This window comes from Myotis yumanensis, unplaced genomic scaffold (assembly GCF_028538775.1).
Source record: "Myotis yumanensis isolate MYYU_CA2020_CCGP unplaced genomic scaffold, mMyoYum1.0.hap1 SCAF_19, whole genome shotgun sequence".
Taxonomy (NCBI): Eukaryota; Metazoa; Chordata; class Mammalia; order Chiroptera; family Vespertilionidae; genus Myotis; species Myotis yumanensis.
In genome coordinates this window covers 1,113,001-1,129,470 of record NW_027223770.1, presented here as the reverse complement: position 1 = coordinate 1,129,470, position 16,470 = coordinate 1,113,001, and the positions used below count along the sequence as shown (strand labels likewise).

The window sequence follows — 16,470 nt, the reverse complement described above, 5'->3', positions numbered from 1 at the left end:
TGGCATATAGCTGTAAATAGTATTTTCTTATAATTTGTATTTCTGTGGTGTCGGTTATTACTTCACTCTTTTGTTTCTGATTTTATTTATTTGAGTCCTCTCTCTTTGTTTCTTGATGAATCTGGCTAATGTCCACCAATCTTGTTTATCTTTTCAAAGAGCCAGCTCTTGGTTTCATTGATATTTTTGTATTTTTTTTAGTCTCTATGTCATTTATTTCTGTTCTAATCTTTATTATCTTGTTTCTTCTACTTACTCTGGGGTTTTCTTGTTGTTCTCGTTCTAATTCTTTAAGCTGTAGAGTTAAATAGTTTATTATTAATTTTTCTTATTTTTTGAGGTAGGCCTGTAGTGCTATGAACTTCCTTCTCAGGACTGCTTTTGCTGTTTCCCAGAGATTTTTGGTTGCTGTGTGTTTATTTTCATTTGTTTCCAGGAAGTTTTTTCTTTCTTTCTTGATCTCATTGGTAACCCATTCATTGTTTAATAACATGCTATTTAGCCTCCATGTGTTTGAATGTTTTTGAGTGTTTTTACTGTAGTTGATTTCTAATTTCATTACACTGTGGTCTGAGAAGATGCTTGATATGATTTCAATCTTCTTGAACTTGTAGAGACTTGTTTTGTGTCCTAACATGTGGTCTATCTTTGAGAGTGACCCATGTGCATTTGAGAATGTATATTCTGAAGCTTTGGGGTGTAATGTTCTATAAATGTTGATTAAATCCATCTGATCTAGTATATCATTTAGACTCTGTTTCCTTGTTAATTTTTTGTCAGGAAGATCTATCCAGTGAAGTCAGCAGGGTGTTATAGTCCCTTACTATGACTGTATTGCTGTTGATCTCTCTTTTAAAGTTCTCTAGATTTTTAAAAAATATATTTAGGTGCTCCTATATTGGGTGCATATATGTTTACTAGGGTTCTATCCACTTGTTGGATTGATCCCTTTAATATTATGTAGTGACTTTTTTTGTCTCTTGTGATGGCCTTCATTTTGAAGTCTATTTTATCATATATGAGTATTGCTATCCCACCTTTTATTTTGTTTCCATTTCCATGGAATTTTTTTTTCCATCCCTTCACTCTCATCCTGTGTGAGTCTTTTGTTCTGAGATGGGTCTCTTGTAGACAGCATATAATTGGGTCATATTTTTGTATACATTCAGCTACTCTGTATCTTTTGATTGGAGCATTCAATCCATTTACATTTAAGGTTATTATTGATAGGTACTTACTTATAGCCATTTTCATTCTTAATGCCTATCTCTCTCTCTCTCTTTCTCATTACAGAAGTTCTTTTAGCATTTCTTGCATTGCTAGTTTGGTGGTGATAACTCCTTTAGCCTTTTTTTTTTTAATGGTCTGGGAAGCTCTTTATTTCACTATCTATTTTGAATGATAACCTTGCTGGATATAGTAATCTTGGTTTCAGATCCTTGCTTTTCATTACCTTGAATACTTCATGCCATTCCCTCTGGCCTGTAGAGTTTCTGATGAGAAATTAGCTGACATCCTTATGGGCGCTCCTTTGTAGGTAACAAATTGCTTTTCTCTTGCTGCCTTTAAGAGTCACTCTTTGTCTTTAGTTTTTGGCATTTTAATTATGATGTGTCTGGGCATGGGACTGTTTGCGCTCTTGCATGGGACTCTCTGTGCCTCCTGAACTTTTGTGACATTTCTCTTTACCAGGTTAGAGAAGTTTTTGCCATTATTTCTTCAAGCATGTTCTCTATGCCTTGCTCATTTCTTCCCCTGCTGGCACTCCCATGATGCAAATATTGTTATGTTTCATGTTGTCCCACAGCTCCCTTAAGCTTTGCTCATGTATTTTAATTGTTTTGTTTGTTTGCTTCTCTGATTGAGTTATTTTTTTTCTATCTTGTCTTCTAATTCACTGATTTATACTTGGCTTCCCTTAATCTGTTGTATATTCCTTCCAATTTGTTCTTTATTAGTTCTATGTCAATCTTTATTCCCAACTGATCTTTTTTCATAGTTATTATATCATTTCTCATGCTGTTGAGTTTCCCTGCAATCATTATTCTGAACTCTATATCTGATAAATTTCTTCTCTTCATTCCATTTAGCTCTTTTTCTAGAGAATTCTCCTGTTTTTTCACTTGGGGCTTGATTTTTTGTCTCCCCATTTTGGCTGCCTGTTTGAGTTTGTGTCTATGTATTAGATAGATCTGCTTCTACTCCCAATATCTAGTGCAGGACAACGTCAGACACTCTTTGTGACTGGTCTGAGTACCCTGTTTGGAGCTATCACCAATCCACAGCTTGTGGCTCCCTCTGCTGGGGCTGGGTGCCTTTGGAAATGACCAAAATGTGCTTTTCCTAACCCTGGGCCAAGAAGGAGATCAGGCAAAGACTCAAAGCTTCTAGAGATCTACCTCTGCCTGCAGTCCAGTCTTGATTAGTATCAGGATATTGACCACGGAGTGGGGTGAGAGGTCTTCCAGCAGGGTGGGGAATTGCCTTTTCCCCAGGCCAAAACCGCCTAGATAGCAACGGTCCACCAGAGAAAGATGTCCTTCACAGGGTGCAAGAATGACTCAGCACAGGAAACTCTGTTGGTTGGCCTCCGAGCTCCAACCCCAGACCCCCCAACCCTAGACTATCCTCACTCAGCTTTAGTCTACTTTGCCCTCCCTCTGCTGGAGCCCAAGGTGAGTGGCTGCACATGAAATTTTGTGCATTGGCCCTTTAAGAGGGTGCCTGCATTTCCAGCTGTCTCTCTCAGGCAGACAGCAACCCTGCTGCTTTTCACAGCCTGATGTTATGTGGACACCGTTATCATTTCTGATGCTGTGGGCTGGGGTGCCTAGCTGGGGGTTTAGACCCCAGAGTTCTCAGTGGGAACTCCCACAGCTGAGACATCCCTCTGGAACTTTAGCTGGTGTCTGAAAGAGTCTAGCCAGCCCTTTGGAGCCTCTGCCCTTCCTATTAGACTCCATGTGGTCTCCTCTTTCCATCCTTAGTTATCAGGGTTCTCTCCAGCTAGTCTTCAGTTGATTTTTCAGGGTGGTTTTTCTATAACTTTAGTTGTATTTCCAGTTTGGTCCTGGGAGAGTGTCAGTGTACCTTCCACTTACTCTGTTGGCATTTTTGAATCCCATATAAAATTATCAACTTAAAATTCAACCTGTTATATTTGGTCAAACATGTAATTAACTGACCCATAATGCATTGGCAGGGCCAGACCAAATGATCTGAAGGCCCACAGGCCAGATGTTCCCCACCCCTGCTTAAAAGAGAGGGGAGGAAAAGGAAAAGCCCAGTGTGATTGTGAGTTTTTAATAGTCAAGAAAAGGGTTTCATCATGAAGTGGGCAGTGTCTTCAGCTCCTCATTCACTAGATTCACATTACAGGTGACGCGCAGACAAGAGTTGCCTCAGGCCTTCCCCTCTCCTTGTTTTAATGATTTATAGTGTGTTTTAGGAAACATACATACTTTTTCTCCTAATGGGTCCCACTGAAATGATCTGTTCTTTAGGTTCTTTGGTATATTCTGTGGCAATCCTGGAATTTTGTGGGCAATTCTGAAAGACAGAACACCAGGGGAAATTTTACACGATCAGGCTGGTATCTCTTTTCCACCATGTTTCCACCTCCCGAGGCAGTGGTTGCAGCCCTGAGCACCATCACTGTTCAGATTAATGTGCCCGATGCCTTCTCGATCACAGAGCCCCCGGACTCTAGGCTCTCTGTTGAAGAGACTTAAATGTATTCTCCGCACTAGAATTAGATGCATTCCTGGGAATGAGGAGTGCTGTATCTCATCAGACACTAATTATGCAGCAGCACGTGGAAGAAGCTCTGACTATAATTCACATCTCAATTTTGTAAATATGGGGTAAGCAGGAAGCTGGAGTGTCAAAGTTTAGGGACCAGTGCAATAAAATCTTAGTGACATTAGCTATACAGGTGGGAAATACACCTGGCGTGGAAGAGAGGATCGGTTTGTCACCTCATCCCCCTCGCCCTTCCAGAGCCTCAGGCCCTGGCATGGCTCTGGATGAGCTGCAGGGCAATCCCTGGCTAAGGAACACCTAGATGGCCTGGCAGGTGTGGCTCAGTGGTTGAGCACTGTCCTATCACAGTTCGATTCCTGGGTTGCGGGCTTGATCCCCAGTAGAGGGCATGCAGGAGGCAGCCGATCAATGATTTTCATCATTGATGTTTCTATCTCTCTCTCTGTCTCCCTTCCTCTCTGAAATCAATAAAAATATATTTAAAAACTATAAGTAAAGAATAGCTGGATAAAGTGCATCTTGAACCAGGAGTTTGCTTCTCAGTGGAGTGGAGGTTGGCCCCAGTGTCCACCTCAGATTCAGGTGACGTGGCTCCTTGAGACTCTGATGCAGGTGTTCTCAAATGGGCCGCCTTTGCCCCCAGGGGCCAACTGGCAATGTTAGGAGACATTTTGGGGTGTTTGAGCTGGAGGAGCTACAGGCATCCAGGGGGTAGAGGTCAGGGAAGCTGATAAATGTCCGACGATGCACAGAACAGTCTCCACCCAAAGAATGATTTGGTCCAAATGTCAGCAGTGCCGGGTTTGAGAGACCCTCACCTGATGTCACACTGGACAGGTGGACACTGCGGAGACAGAGGGGTCAGTGGCACTGTTCCGCTGTGTCCTCTCTCTCACTGTCTCCCCAGAGGTGACTGATGCTTGCAAGCCCCCGAGGACTTCCAGGGGCCATGAGACCTGAAGGACCCTGAGGAGTCACATAGACCCTGGCACATGTGACCCATGTTGGGAGATGGGGCAGCGAGATTCACTCACTATTTTGCAGGAGTACTTCTCCGAATCGCAGAGTGACACCGCGCAGTGAAGATGGACTTCATCATAATCCCCGATGAACTTGAAGACTGTGACGTGGAAGCGGCAGGTGAGGGAGACCCCATTCTCCTCGATGCCAATGGTGTTGTCTTTAATGTTCTGACACCTATTCAGAAAAAATAATACCTTTGCTTCTTATTTTCATACTAGAGGCCTGGTGCACAAATTCGTGCATGGGTGGGGTCCCTCTGGGTGGCCTGCAGGGATCGGGCCAAAACCTGCAGTCCAATGCCACCTGCTGCTCCCACTCATGCTGGCCCCACTGTGCCTGCCGTGGGCTCCCGCCCAATCAGTCCTGATCAGGAAAGGCTCGAACTGCCACAGGAGCACTTGCCAGCTAGGAGCCCTGTGTCTGGCGCCCTCCCAAGGGGGGTGGCCTGCGGGATTGGGCTGAAACCAGCTCTCTGATATCCCCCAAGGGGTCCCAGATTGCGAGAGGGCACAGGCCAGGCTAAGGGACCCCACTGGTGCACAACTGGGCCAGGGAGGGACCGCAGGAGGGTTCAAGGGCATGTCTGGCCCATCTTGCACAATCCCGATTGGCTGGACCCCAGCAGCAAGCTAACCTACCAGTCAGAGCATCTGCCCCTGGTGGTCAGTGCATATCATAGCAACTGGTCAACCAGTTGACTGTCTGCCCCCTGGTGGTCAGTGCACGTCATAGTGAGCGGTTGAGCAGCCTTAGCATATCATTAGCATATTATGCTTTGATTGGTTGTTCAGTTGTTTTGCCATTTGGTCTATTTGCATGTTACTCTTTTATTATATAGGATTTTATATAAAACCATTGTAAATGGTAAAAATGCCTTTGCATGTGAAAGTGACCTCTGGATTGTGTGGGTTTGGCATGTATGACCACGTCCTCATATTTATATCGTTTGTTTTAAAAACATCAAATAGCACCTCCAATTAGGACCCTAACTGCATCTAAAAACAGAATGACTGTGGGGATGGAACTCAGTTTCCCTATGTTTCAGCTTCTTATGCTGCTCCCTTACACTGCTGTGGGCTATGATATCAGGTTAACAAACTCAAGGTTACCTCTGTATGTTCTTCACCATCCATTTTGGGAGGAGCCCCTGATTCAACCCTGTTGGGAGTTCTTCCCACACGGAGACTTGCAGCTGAGATAAAGCCGTCAGGGATGAGCAGGAGCACTGCTCGGAGGCAGGCAGCCTCTTCTCTCCTCCGGTGGCACTGACAGCAGGAGCCGCCCTCAGGCCCACAGATCTTGCCTCCGGGACTTAGAGTTCCCCAAATGTTCAGTCTCATGCCCCGGGTCTTCTCACGTCATGTCTGCCCACCTGGGAGTCTCTGCAGCTCATCCTGCTCAGCACCTGCTCTTCCTCCCACACCAGCCTAGGCTTCCCTCCTTTGTAAATGTTCCCTCCCCCAGCGGCCAGGCAGGAACAAGGGGCTGCTCCTGGTTGGCCAGTAGCGCTGCTGAGCCCCTGGAGTGCAAGAATCAAGCCATGCCCTCCAGGGTGCCTCCCTCACGCACAGGGCATGAGGAGTCTGCGCTGGACGCAGGAATTGAAGTGACGCATTGTGCTGCGTGGCCCAGGGCGGCTCATTGGAGCTAAGAGGTTCTTTACATGATAAAGATACAAGGGGGACTCTTTCCTTAGTTGCCTTCCCCCATCACACAGAATTAACTAACTCAGTAGGAGAATTATAAACGAAAACAGTTCTTCACCATCCCTATACCTATTCAGTTTTGTACTCAGGCTTCAAGGCAATAGTTTCTTAAATGCGCTGAAACAAAAACTTGCTAGACTGTTTCTTGTCACTGTTACTATGTGAATAATCTAAGTTGGCTCAAAGATTTTAAAACAGTCATAGCCCTGATATGCAAGCCCCTCCCGCTTAACCAGACCCCCAGCTAGGAGAGATTACTTAGGTTTTGGTCTCAGAAGAACATGGAACCGAAGGAAGGGGCCCAGGGGAGCAGAGCTGGGCTGTTTGCGTGCTGCCTGCGTGTGAGCCAGTCAGGCTCTAGAATTCTCTGTCCACCCCGAGGAGAAAGCCCCCCAAACCCCCCGCCCCGGCCCCCGCCGCCCGCCTAGGCACCCGGAGAGGAGCGGGAGTGACTTGCATGTACCCAGGCTACTTTCCGAATCACTGATGGACGCTGGCGCCCTCCCTGCGCTCCACCAGCCGGAAGGAACAAGGACTCCTCAGAATTCTTATGAGCCCATTTTGCTGCTCATTCACTCAGCCCTGAGCATCACGTTTCATGCAAGTTCGCTGGAGACACACACACCGCTAACCAAGGTCAGGGGACTCCTGAACTAAAATTCTCCCACGTGGCAGAATCCCTGTATGCCCAGTCACAGTTCAAGTCCCAGGCCTTCATGGAGACCCTGGGGAAGCCGAGGTTTAGGAACACGCTCACTTGCCCACTCCCCCTCTTGGGGTCAAGTCTGTTAACTCCCTTTAAAAAATGCTCAGTGCCACAGCGACCTTCAGAGGAGGCACAAGCCACATCACCTGGATCTGCATTTGGTCGTGGCTCAGATCTCAGCCTTTCATTATGGGAAGGACCATGACAGGGAGGGGGAGATGAGGAGGAAGGGAGAACAGTGACACTAGCCCGGGCATCTCGGCCTGCAGGACACCAACTGGTTACCAAGTCCTTCCCTTTGCCTAGAAGAAGCTGGAAACCAATTCAGAAAGTCAAGTGCCTCAGTGAGATCTTTCCTGAAACTTCCACATCACGCCTGCGCGCCCAGCCACGGCCACGCCCAGCCAGTGGGGTTGGCTGTGTACCTTCCTCCTCTGAGCCTGTTGCATCTGCAAAGCTGTGGCTTTTTATTGTTTGTCTGCCCAGACCACACCCTTCTGCTGATGAACATTCCCAACCTTAAAGCTGATGCACATGCCCCTCTCCCCCATGGTGCTCCCCCGAAGCCGGCACCTTGGCATATGGAATCCTTGAAGGTGAGTGAGTCTGAGAAAATGGCAGAAGCAGGAAGGTCACCCTGACTTTCTCCCTGACCCTTTCCACCTGAAACAAGTCGTAAAACCTTCATGGGAGAGGTACCCCCTGACACCCCAAGGAAAGGACCATTCTTATCTTCGAAGACAAAGGGACTCGGAGGAGAAGCTGAGCAGATGACACTACAGTCACTTCATGCCTGGCCGGTCCCTGCTCCCTGCCTGTCCCTCCAGCCCAGCATACAGCACTCAGGTCCAACCACTGCTGTGGGTCTTCATTCCCGTACTGAAGGCTCCTGTGTCACATAAAACTTGTATTAAATACATTATGAAACTTTTTTCTGCTAATTTGTCTTTGTTTTCAGACCCACCAGGTGACGTCATGCTGCAACCCTGCAGACACAGGAGAAGCGTGATCCCGGGAAGGCTCCCCATGCTCTCTCGGGAGCCGGGGAGCAGGGCTCGGGCGCTGCTGTGGGAATGTGAGTCTAGGGCGGCCAGTGTCCGGCAGGGGAGACAGAGATGGACAGAGCCAAGGGACAGAGCGAGGGGGAGGGTGCGGCAGCATCCGCCCGGTCCAATCATCCCTGAAGCCACATCCACGGCTGGAATTGGTTTTGTGATGATTAAATGCATTGTTTTGGGGTTTTTTTGCATAAGCTACTTGGAGTTGGTCTCTCCTACATCTAATAGAAAAAGAAGTTGGATTAATAAGTCACCTGCCTTAAGGAGGATTGTATTAGGGGATGGAAATGTTCTAACTAGTTCATGGTGGTGCTCATACTCCTCTTGTAAGGTTACAAGCATCATTGACTGTTACACTTAAAGCAAATGCATTTTAGTGCATACAAGTTACATATGCAATCAAGCTATTAAAAAAGAATTACTGCTTGACACAACCAGTGTTTTTAAAAATTAAGATAATTATTATTGTTGTTGGATCTATAGTCTTCGTTTTTTCATTCATTCAATAAAATTTTGTTTCATAACCATTATATTTCAGAAAATATACTAGGTGCTGGGCATAGAGTGGTGAGTAAAAAGAAACTCTTTGATTTTATAGGCTATTATTCTAATTCTTTTTAAATTTTAATAGATGTCCTAGTCACTTTCAGTTATTCTCCTTATATTCTTTCATTTTCATATAATTCACATTTATTTCAAACTGAAATTTAAAGTAGTGAGGACAGACCCTCTGATCACATGGAGAATATATTTGTAGTTAATGCCATGTGGACTTGGGGATCTGCCAGCAAACTGCCGTGTGACTTTGAGCAACTTGCTTGCTCTCACTAACCTTGAGCCGTCTCATTCATAAAATGAGGCTTCTCACATCTACCTTCCAGGTTGTAGTGAGAATCTGATAGTTCATGGATGCAAAATGCTGGCCTTGTAGGAAGTCAACAAGCATTAGTTCCTATTCCCTTCTCTAAACTATGGCACAGGCTCAGTGGAATGCTATGCTGCTGTAAAAAAGAAGGAATTCTTACCATTCGCAGCAGTATGGATGGACCTGGAGAGCATTATGCTAAGTGAAATAAGCCAGTTGGAAAAAGTAAGTATCACATGATCTCACTCATTTGTGGAATCTAATGGACAACATAAACTGATGAACAAAAATAGGTCCAGAGACATAGAAGCATGGAACAGGCCATCCAACCTCAGTGGGAAGGCAGGGAGGGCTGCTAGTGATTAAGAGATCAACCAAAGGACTTGCATGCATATAAGCATAACCAACGGTCACAGACAATAGTGGGTGAAGGCCTGGGCTGGGGGTGGGGGCAGGCTGGGCGAGGTCAATGGAAGAAAAGGGGGACATCTGTGGTACTTTCAACAATAAAGAATTTTAAAAAATAAAATGTGGTGTAGACTAATGTTACAGTGAAGGCTCCGAGGCTATGCCTGGTGAGAGGCTACGCACCCTTCTTCAATGATGAAGTATCGGAGTTTGTCATTGCTGTCGCGTGAGGGTGTGGCATAGCACTTGTTCAGCGTCAGGATCAAATGGGTGGCATCAGCTCCGACTACAAAGACCCCGACGTACAGCACGTCTCGCGTGGTCAGCACCACCTCGCCCTGGCGGTACGGGTGCTTGTAGGAGGCATTTTTGTAGAGCGCCATCTTGGTGGTGAAGCTGCCCTCTTGGGTTGGAACGGTCAGGTTAATGACACTGAAAGGGAAAAGACCACGAGGCAGGGGGCCCCGGCGGTTATGTTTACTCAGTTACCTGCCACTTCTCCAGCTGAACATGCAGAGGGAGGCAATGCAGGCAGCAGTGGGGTCCAAGGCTGCACTGTCCACATGGTCCCCTCCAGGCACGTGTGGCCATGAAATCATCGTAAATTACCATCAGTCCTCAGCAGTCCCGTCCCCCCCCCCGCCCCCCCCCAACAGCTACTGTGCTGGATAGGACAGACAGAGAGCATGCCCAGCACTATAGGAAGTTTCACTGGGCGGTGCCACTTTCAGGCAGGAAGTCAGATACGGAAATAGGGACTGTGCTTTCTCGTGCTTGAGAGCTCAGAGCTGGCTGGCACGATGGCACTCCCTTACCCGCTGGCCGCAGCCTCACCTCAGCATGGGCTTCACCACCGAGTCCAAGGAGATCTTGATGTCCAGCTCGTAAGCACACGAGAACTCCACGTTGATGGTCCGGTCCCTGGTGATGATGTTGCCCGTGTTGTTGGCGCTTTCTATCCAGATCGTGTTCTTGTACATGATGTGAGTGCCATTGGACTGCAGAGCAAAGGGGGTCAGAGAGTGTTAAATCTGGGAGGAGCCCATGGCTTGCATTTCAAATCCATGTTCTGAAGTGGAGAAATGGCTTCATTTCATACACCCCTACGAGGCCAGTATAAATCAGTATGGAGGTAGCCTCCGCGTTTACTGCAAGTACTACAATAGATGCCAGCAGCACCCTCCAGTCAGACTCCTTGATGCCCACAGAGGGTGAGTTCATGAATTCTGGCTGCAACCAGCCCCAGTTTCTCTGGGCACCCAAGCAGGGGGCAGCATGAAGCATTGCCAGCAGCAGGTCACGTAAGTCTTCTTTTAATTTTTAATTCAAAATCTCTCCTCCACCAAATCCTTTCCCAGACAGGCCCACAGGAACCAAAATGAGCAAATGCAACTTCCTCTTCTTACTCCTTTCTCTCCCAGATAGAAGTGTTAACAACTCGTTATGAACAGAAAGAACGAAAGCACAGACAACAGGAGGGAGAGAAGCAGCGAGAGGCTGTGCTAACCTACAGTGGGGAATCCAACACCACAGCTGGAGCCCGGCTGCATTTCTTTCTCTTTTTTTTTGGTCTTATTTTTTCCACTTTATTTTATTTTTTTTAAATCTTTATTGTTCAGATTATTACAGTTGTTCCTCTTTTTCCCCCCAATAGCTCCCCTCCACCCGGTTCCCACCCCACCCTCTGCCCTTCCCCCCGCCCCCCAATGTGCTCATCCATAGGTGTACGATTTTTGTCCAGTCTCTTCCCACACCCCCCAAACCCCCTTCCTCCCGAGAATAGTCAGTCCACTCCCTGTCTATGCCCCTGATTCTATTATAATCACCAGTTTATTCTGTTCATCAGATTATTTATTCACTTGATTTTTAGATTCACTTGTTGATAGATGTGTATTTGTTGTTCATAATTTGTATCTTTACCTTTTTCTTCTTCTTCCTCTTCTTAAAGGATACCTTTCAGCATTTCATATAATACTGGTTTGGTGGTGATGAACTCCTTTAGCTTTTTCTTATCTGTGAAGCTCTTTATCTGACCTTCACTTCTGAATGATAGCTTTGCTGGGTAAAGTAATCTAGGTTGTAGGTTCTTGATATTCATCACTTTGAATATTTCTTGCCACTCCCTTCTGACCTGCATAGTTTCTGTTGAGAAATCAGCTGACAATCATATGGGTACTCCCTTGTAGGTAACTAACTGTTTTTCTTTTGCTGCTTTTAAGATTCTCTCTTTGTCTTTTGCTCTTGGCATTTTAATTATGATGTGTCTTGGTGTGGTCCTCTTTGGATTCATTTTGTTTGGGGTTCTCTGCACTTCTCGGACTTGTAAGTCTATTTCTTTCACCAGGTAGGGGAAGTTTTCTGTCATTATTTCTTCAAATAGGTTTTCAATATCTTGCTCTCTCTTCTTCTGGCACCCCTATAATTCGGATGTTGGTGCGCTTGAAGCTGTCCCAGAGGCTCCGTACACTATCTTCATATTTTTGTATTCTTTTTTCTTTTTGCTTTTCTGGTTGAGTGTTTTTTACTTCTTCATACTTGAAATCTTTGACTTGATTCTTGGGATCCTCTAGTCTGCTGTTGGATCGCTGTATAATATTCTTTATTTCAGTCAGTGTATGCTTAATTTCTAGTTGGTCCTTTTTCATATCCTTGAGGGTCTCACTAGACTTATTGAGGGTCTCACTAAATTTATCGGCGGTTTCTAGAAAATTCTTGAAAAACCTTATAACCGTGGTTTTGAACTCTCTATCCAGTAGTTTGGTTTCCTCCATTTCTGTCATTTGTGACCTGTTTCTTTGTCACCACATTTTGGCTGCTTCCCTGTGTTGACAGAGTGGCTTTCTGTGCTAGGTGTCCTATAGGGCCCAGTGGCTCAGCCTCCCCAATTACCTGAGGTGGACACTCTTGGTGTACCCCTTTGTGGGCTGTGTGCACAATCTTGTTGTAGTTAAGGCTTGATTGTTGGTATCACTGGGAGGAATTGACCTTCAGGCCAGTTGGCTGTGAGAATCAGCTGTGTCTACAGTGGAAGAACTTCTGTGCTGGAGACACCCTTATGGGGCAGGACTTGCTTCAGTGGGGCTTTGGTGCTCACTGAGTCTGCCCCTGAGTGTGTCCCTTATGGATCTGAGGAGTTGTAATCTGGATGGTCCCACTCTGACCACTGGGTACACTGGCTCTTGGATCTCTAAGGAGGTGCTAATTTAGCCTCTGCCTGAGGCTACCCAGCAGGAGCTATGGAGAGATCTGCAGATTCCTCTTCTTTGTTTGGGATTTGGAGGTGCCCAGATGAGGCCCAACTGTGAAGCAATGCAAGCTGCTGTGGGGCCTTGGGCCTTCTTTTGGATGTTCTGGGTCTCTCTGACCCAGCTGCAGTTTGTTAGGTAATTGTAGATTGCAAAGGGCCAGGTTATTCATATGCAAAAGCCTCTGCCACAGCTTGGGTGGGGTGGGGTCTCAGGGAATCAACAGGGCGGAGCAAACAGCTATGGCTGATCCTCAGTCCTGCCCTAAGAGGTCCCGGGTCTCAGTGTCCTGCGGTAATCCCTGCAAGCATCTCTGAGAGAAAGCTGCCCTCGAGTTCTGCTCGATGCCAGACAGTCCAGTTTCTCCCCATATGAGTCTGGGTCCCCAGAGACTCGCCCGGAACTGGAGTTGAGAGCAGTCAGGAGTGTGTGTCTCCCTCCAGATTGAAAAAGACAACCACGTCCTCAGTTGCCAGCCCTTTCCACATGCACCTCCGTACCTCTGCACTTTACTTCCGCACCTCCTCTGAGTCTCAGTGTGCTTTTCTCTTTCCTTCTAGCTGTAGACTTTCCACTCAGCCAGCCTTCCTGTGGTTCTGGATGATGTCCATTTTGTCTTTTAGTTGTATTTTTGAAGTGGTTGTGCGAGGCAGCAATTTCAGATGTTTACCTATGCCGCCATCTTGGTTTCTCCAAACTGTATTTTTTTCTGCATTTCTCTTAAATGATACCTGGGATGCCCTGATCCCCCAAAATAGCGAAACCAACTGTCCTGACCTGAAGGGCACGAGAGGGAATAACATTTTGTCAACACACAGGACAAAGGATGACAGCAGACAGAGAGGGCTCAGGGAAGAGGCTGCCACCTATTGCACACTTCCAATGTAGCCATAATTCCGCACAGACAGCCATTGTCCTGACAGGTCATTTGCATGCCCTTTGCTGTTTTCCTAGGAGGCTATTCCTCACTGGATGGACCTGAGGCGCTGTCAGGGCAGTCAACGCACCAACACCTGGACAGCTCCCCCCGCAGGCTCTCCCGCCAAGGCTTCACCTGCACGATGTTTCCGCAGTTGCCTTTGGTGTTGTTGATCTGAAAGGAGATGAAGTCTTCTCCTTCGATGCCCGTGCACTGCCTGTCATTGACCCTCACGCCCTCTCTCTCAAAGCCAAGCTGGAAGAGTTTGCACTTGGAGATGGACACCTCCATCTGGGATGCCTTGCAGGTCACCTCCGCATCGATGATGTCGTGCGAGTCTGTGGGAAACAGGACGATGACAGTCAAGAGAGTGGGCGCTGGTCTTGCCACAGCCAAGATGGCATCCATGGCCGTTTCCTGTAGAAATGGCTGCTAATCTGCAGGAAGTCTGTGGTATTTCTAACTGAGATTTGCTCAATCCAAAGGAGTCTATGAGCTCATTCAGAGCAACAACTGGGACCTTGAAGAGTCTTTTTTAAAAGAAGAAAATACTAATGAAGTGTCTTTTCTTCCTAAACCCAGGACTCCCCAACTTGCGTAGTAACTGCTTTTCTGCAGGCTCCAACCTGCCTCTGGCTCAGGGAGGCCTGGCTGAAGGACCCACCGAGCAGGACAGCACTGGCCAGGCCACCCCAACCCAGTGCATCCCTAGCTGAGCACCAGGAGCTCTGGATACTGACACAGGGATGTGCTGGCTGCCGTTCCCAGTGAGCAAGCAGCTATGGAGACCAGTTTCTGTCTGTGCAGGGCCAGCGTGGGCAGCCCAGCCGCCTCCTCCTGGGGAGCCTTGGCCTCAGGCTCCACAGTCTGAGTGTAGCTTAGCTGGTGCCGCCCAGTTCTGGGCTCAGGCGGGGCGGGGCGGGCTGATGTGTGTGTGCTCCCACCCAGGACTCTGTGGAGCAGGACTTGGCGTCCTACTTGGTTACTGTTCGCTTCACACATTCCAGCTGTTTCCTGGGGACCCACCTGAACCTGGTGACAGAGCTGCCTTAAGATGAGCGCTCAAGCGCTCAAACACCTGCACTCGCCTGATTCTCACATTTCTGTCAGACGAGGCCTGGCCTGTCCATCTTCCAGATCCTCCCAGATCCCTGATGCTGAAGGTGCCGCCAATGCAATGGCTGATTCACTCACACACGTTTCTGTTAGGATTTACTAGCGGTCCAGTGGCTCCGCTGGCCGAAGCTGGCCGCCCGCCCGCCCTGGCGAGAGCCTCTGCTCCTTTGGTCCTGATGCCCTAACGACCCACAGGCCTTTTATGATGTAGATGCAGGAAAGGGTGCGGCCAGGAAGCCAGCATCGCTTACTGCCCAGGCCCGGTTGCTTCCCTGTGGATGACCTGGTTTGAAAGCTTTGTTGTTGGTTTCTAACCCACAGTGAGGAGGCAGCTGCAGTCCTAGAGCTTCGCTATGGGGTTGCAGGCCCTTCCCACTGGGCCCGTCTGGGGGCGGGGGTGGCAGGTGTCACTTACAGTTTCCAAGGGGGGGAACAGGTGTCACTCAGTGTTCACGTGGGGGGGGCAGGTGTCACTCACTATCACTCATAGGCGGGAGGGGCAGGTGTCACTCACTGTTCACGTGGGGGGGCAGGTGTCACTCACTGTTCACGTGGGGGGGGCAGGTGTCACTCACTGTTCACGTGGGGGGGCAGGTGTCACTCACTGTTCACGTGGGGGAACAGGTGTCACTCACTGTTCACGTGGGGGGGGGCAGGTGTCACTCACTGTTCACGTGGGGGAACAGGTGTCACTCACTGTTCACGTGGGGGAACATGTGTCACTCACTGTTCACGTGGGGGGGCAGGTGTCACTCACTGTTCACGTGGGAGGGGCAGGTGTCACTCACTGTTCACGTGGGGGGAACAGGTGTCACTCACTGTTCACGTGGGGGGAACAGGTGTCACTCACTGTTCAGGTGGGGGGGCAGGTGTCACTCACTGTTCACGTGGGGGAACAGGTGTCACTCACTGTTCACGTGGGGGGGCAGGTGTCACTCACTGTTCACGTGGGGGGGCAGGTGTCACTCACTGTTCACGTGGGGGGGCAGGTGTCACTCACTGTTCACGTGGGGGGGCAGGTGTCACTAACTGTTCACGTGGGGGGGGCAAGTGTCACTCACAGTTCACGTGGGGGGGCAGGTGTCACTCACTGTTCACGTGGGGGGGCAGGTGTCACTCACTGTTCACGTGGGGGGGCAGGTGTCACTCACTGCTCACATGGGGGGGGCAGGTGTCACTCACTGCTCACGTGGGGGGGCAGGTGTCACTCACTGCTCACGTGGGGGGGCAGGTGTCACTCACTGTTCACGTGGGGGGGGGCAGGTGTCACTCACTGTTCACGTGGGGGGGTAGGTGTCACTCACTGTTCCCGTGGGGGGGGGGCAGGTGTCACTCACTGTTCACGTGGGGGGGCAGGTGTCACTCACTGTTCACGTGGGGGGGGAAGGTGTCACTCACTGTTCACGTGGGGGGGCAGGTGTCACTCACTGTTCACATGGGGGGGAACAGGTGTCACTGTTCACATGGGGGTCAGGTGTCACTCACTGTTCACGTGGGGGGGGCAGGTGTCACTCACTGTTCACGTGGGGGGGCAGGTGTCACTCACTGTTCACATGGGGGGAACAGGTGTCACTGTTCACGTGGGGGTCAGGTGTCACTCACTGTTCACGTAGGGGGGGCAGGTGTCACTCACTGTTCACGTGGGGGGGCAGGTGTCACTCA

The 16,470-nt window shown here is 48.6% G+C and overlaps 1 protein-coding gene across 1 annotated transcript in view; it reads right to left on the bottom strand.

The window, feature by feature from the left end:
* Positions 1-16,470, bottom strand: part of TECTA (tectorin alpha) — a 111,279-nt gene that overhangs the window by 6,891 nt on the left and 87,918 nt on the right. Inside the window, exons 18-22 of the mRNA XM_070399891.1 lie at positions 13,828-14,030; positions 10,363-10,526; positions 9,712-9,960; positions 4,797-4,959; positions 3,462-3,549 (exon numbers count right to left, since the gene is read on the bottom strand). Of these exons, the coding sequence (XP_070255992.1) occupies positions 3,462-3,549; positions 4,797-4,959; positions 9,712-9,960; positions 10,363-10,526; positions 13,828-14,030 (867 nt within the window). The remainder of the gene's footprint in view (positions 1-3,461; positions 3,550-4,796; positions 4,960-9,711; positions 9,961-10,362; positions 10,527-13,827; positions 14,031-16,470) is intronic.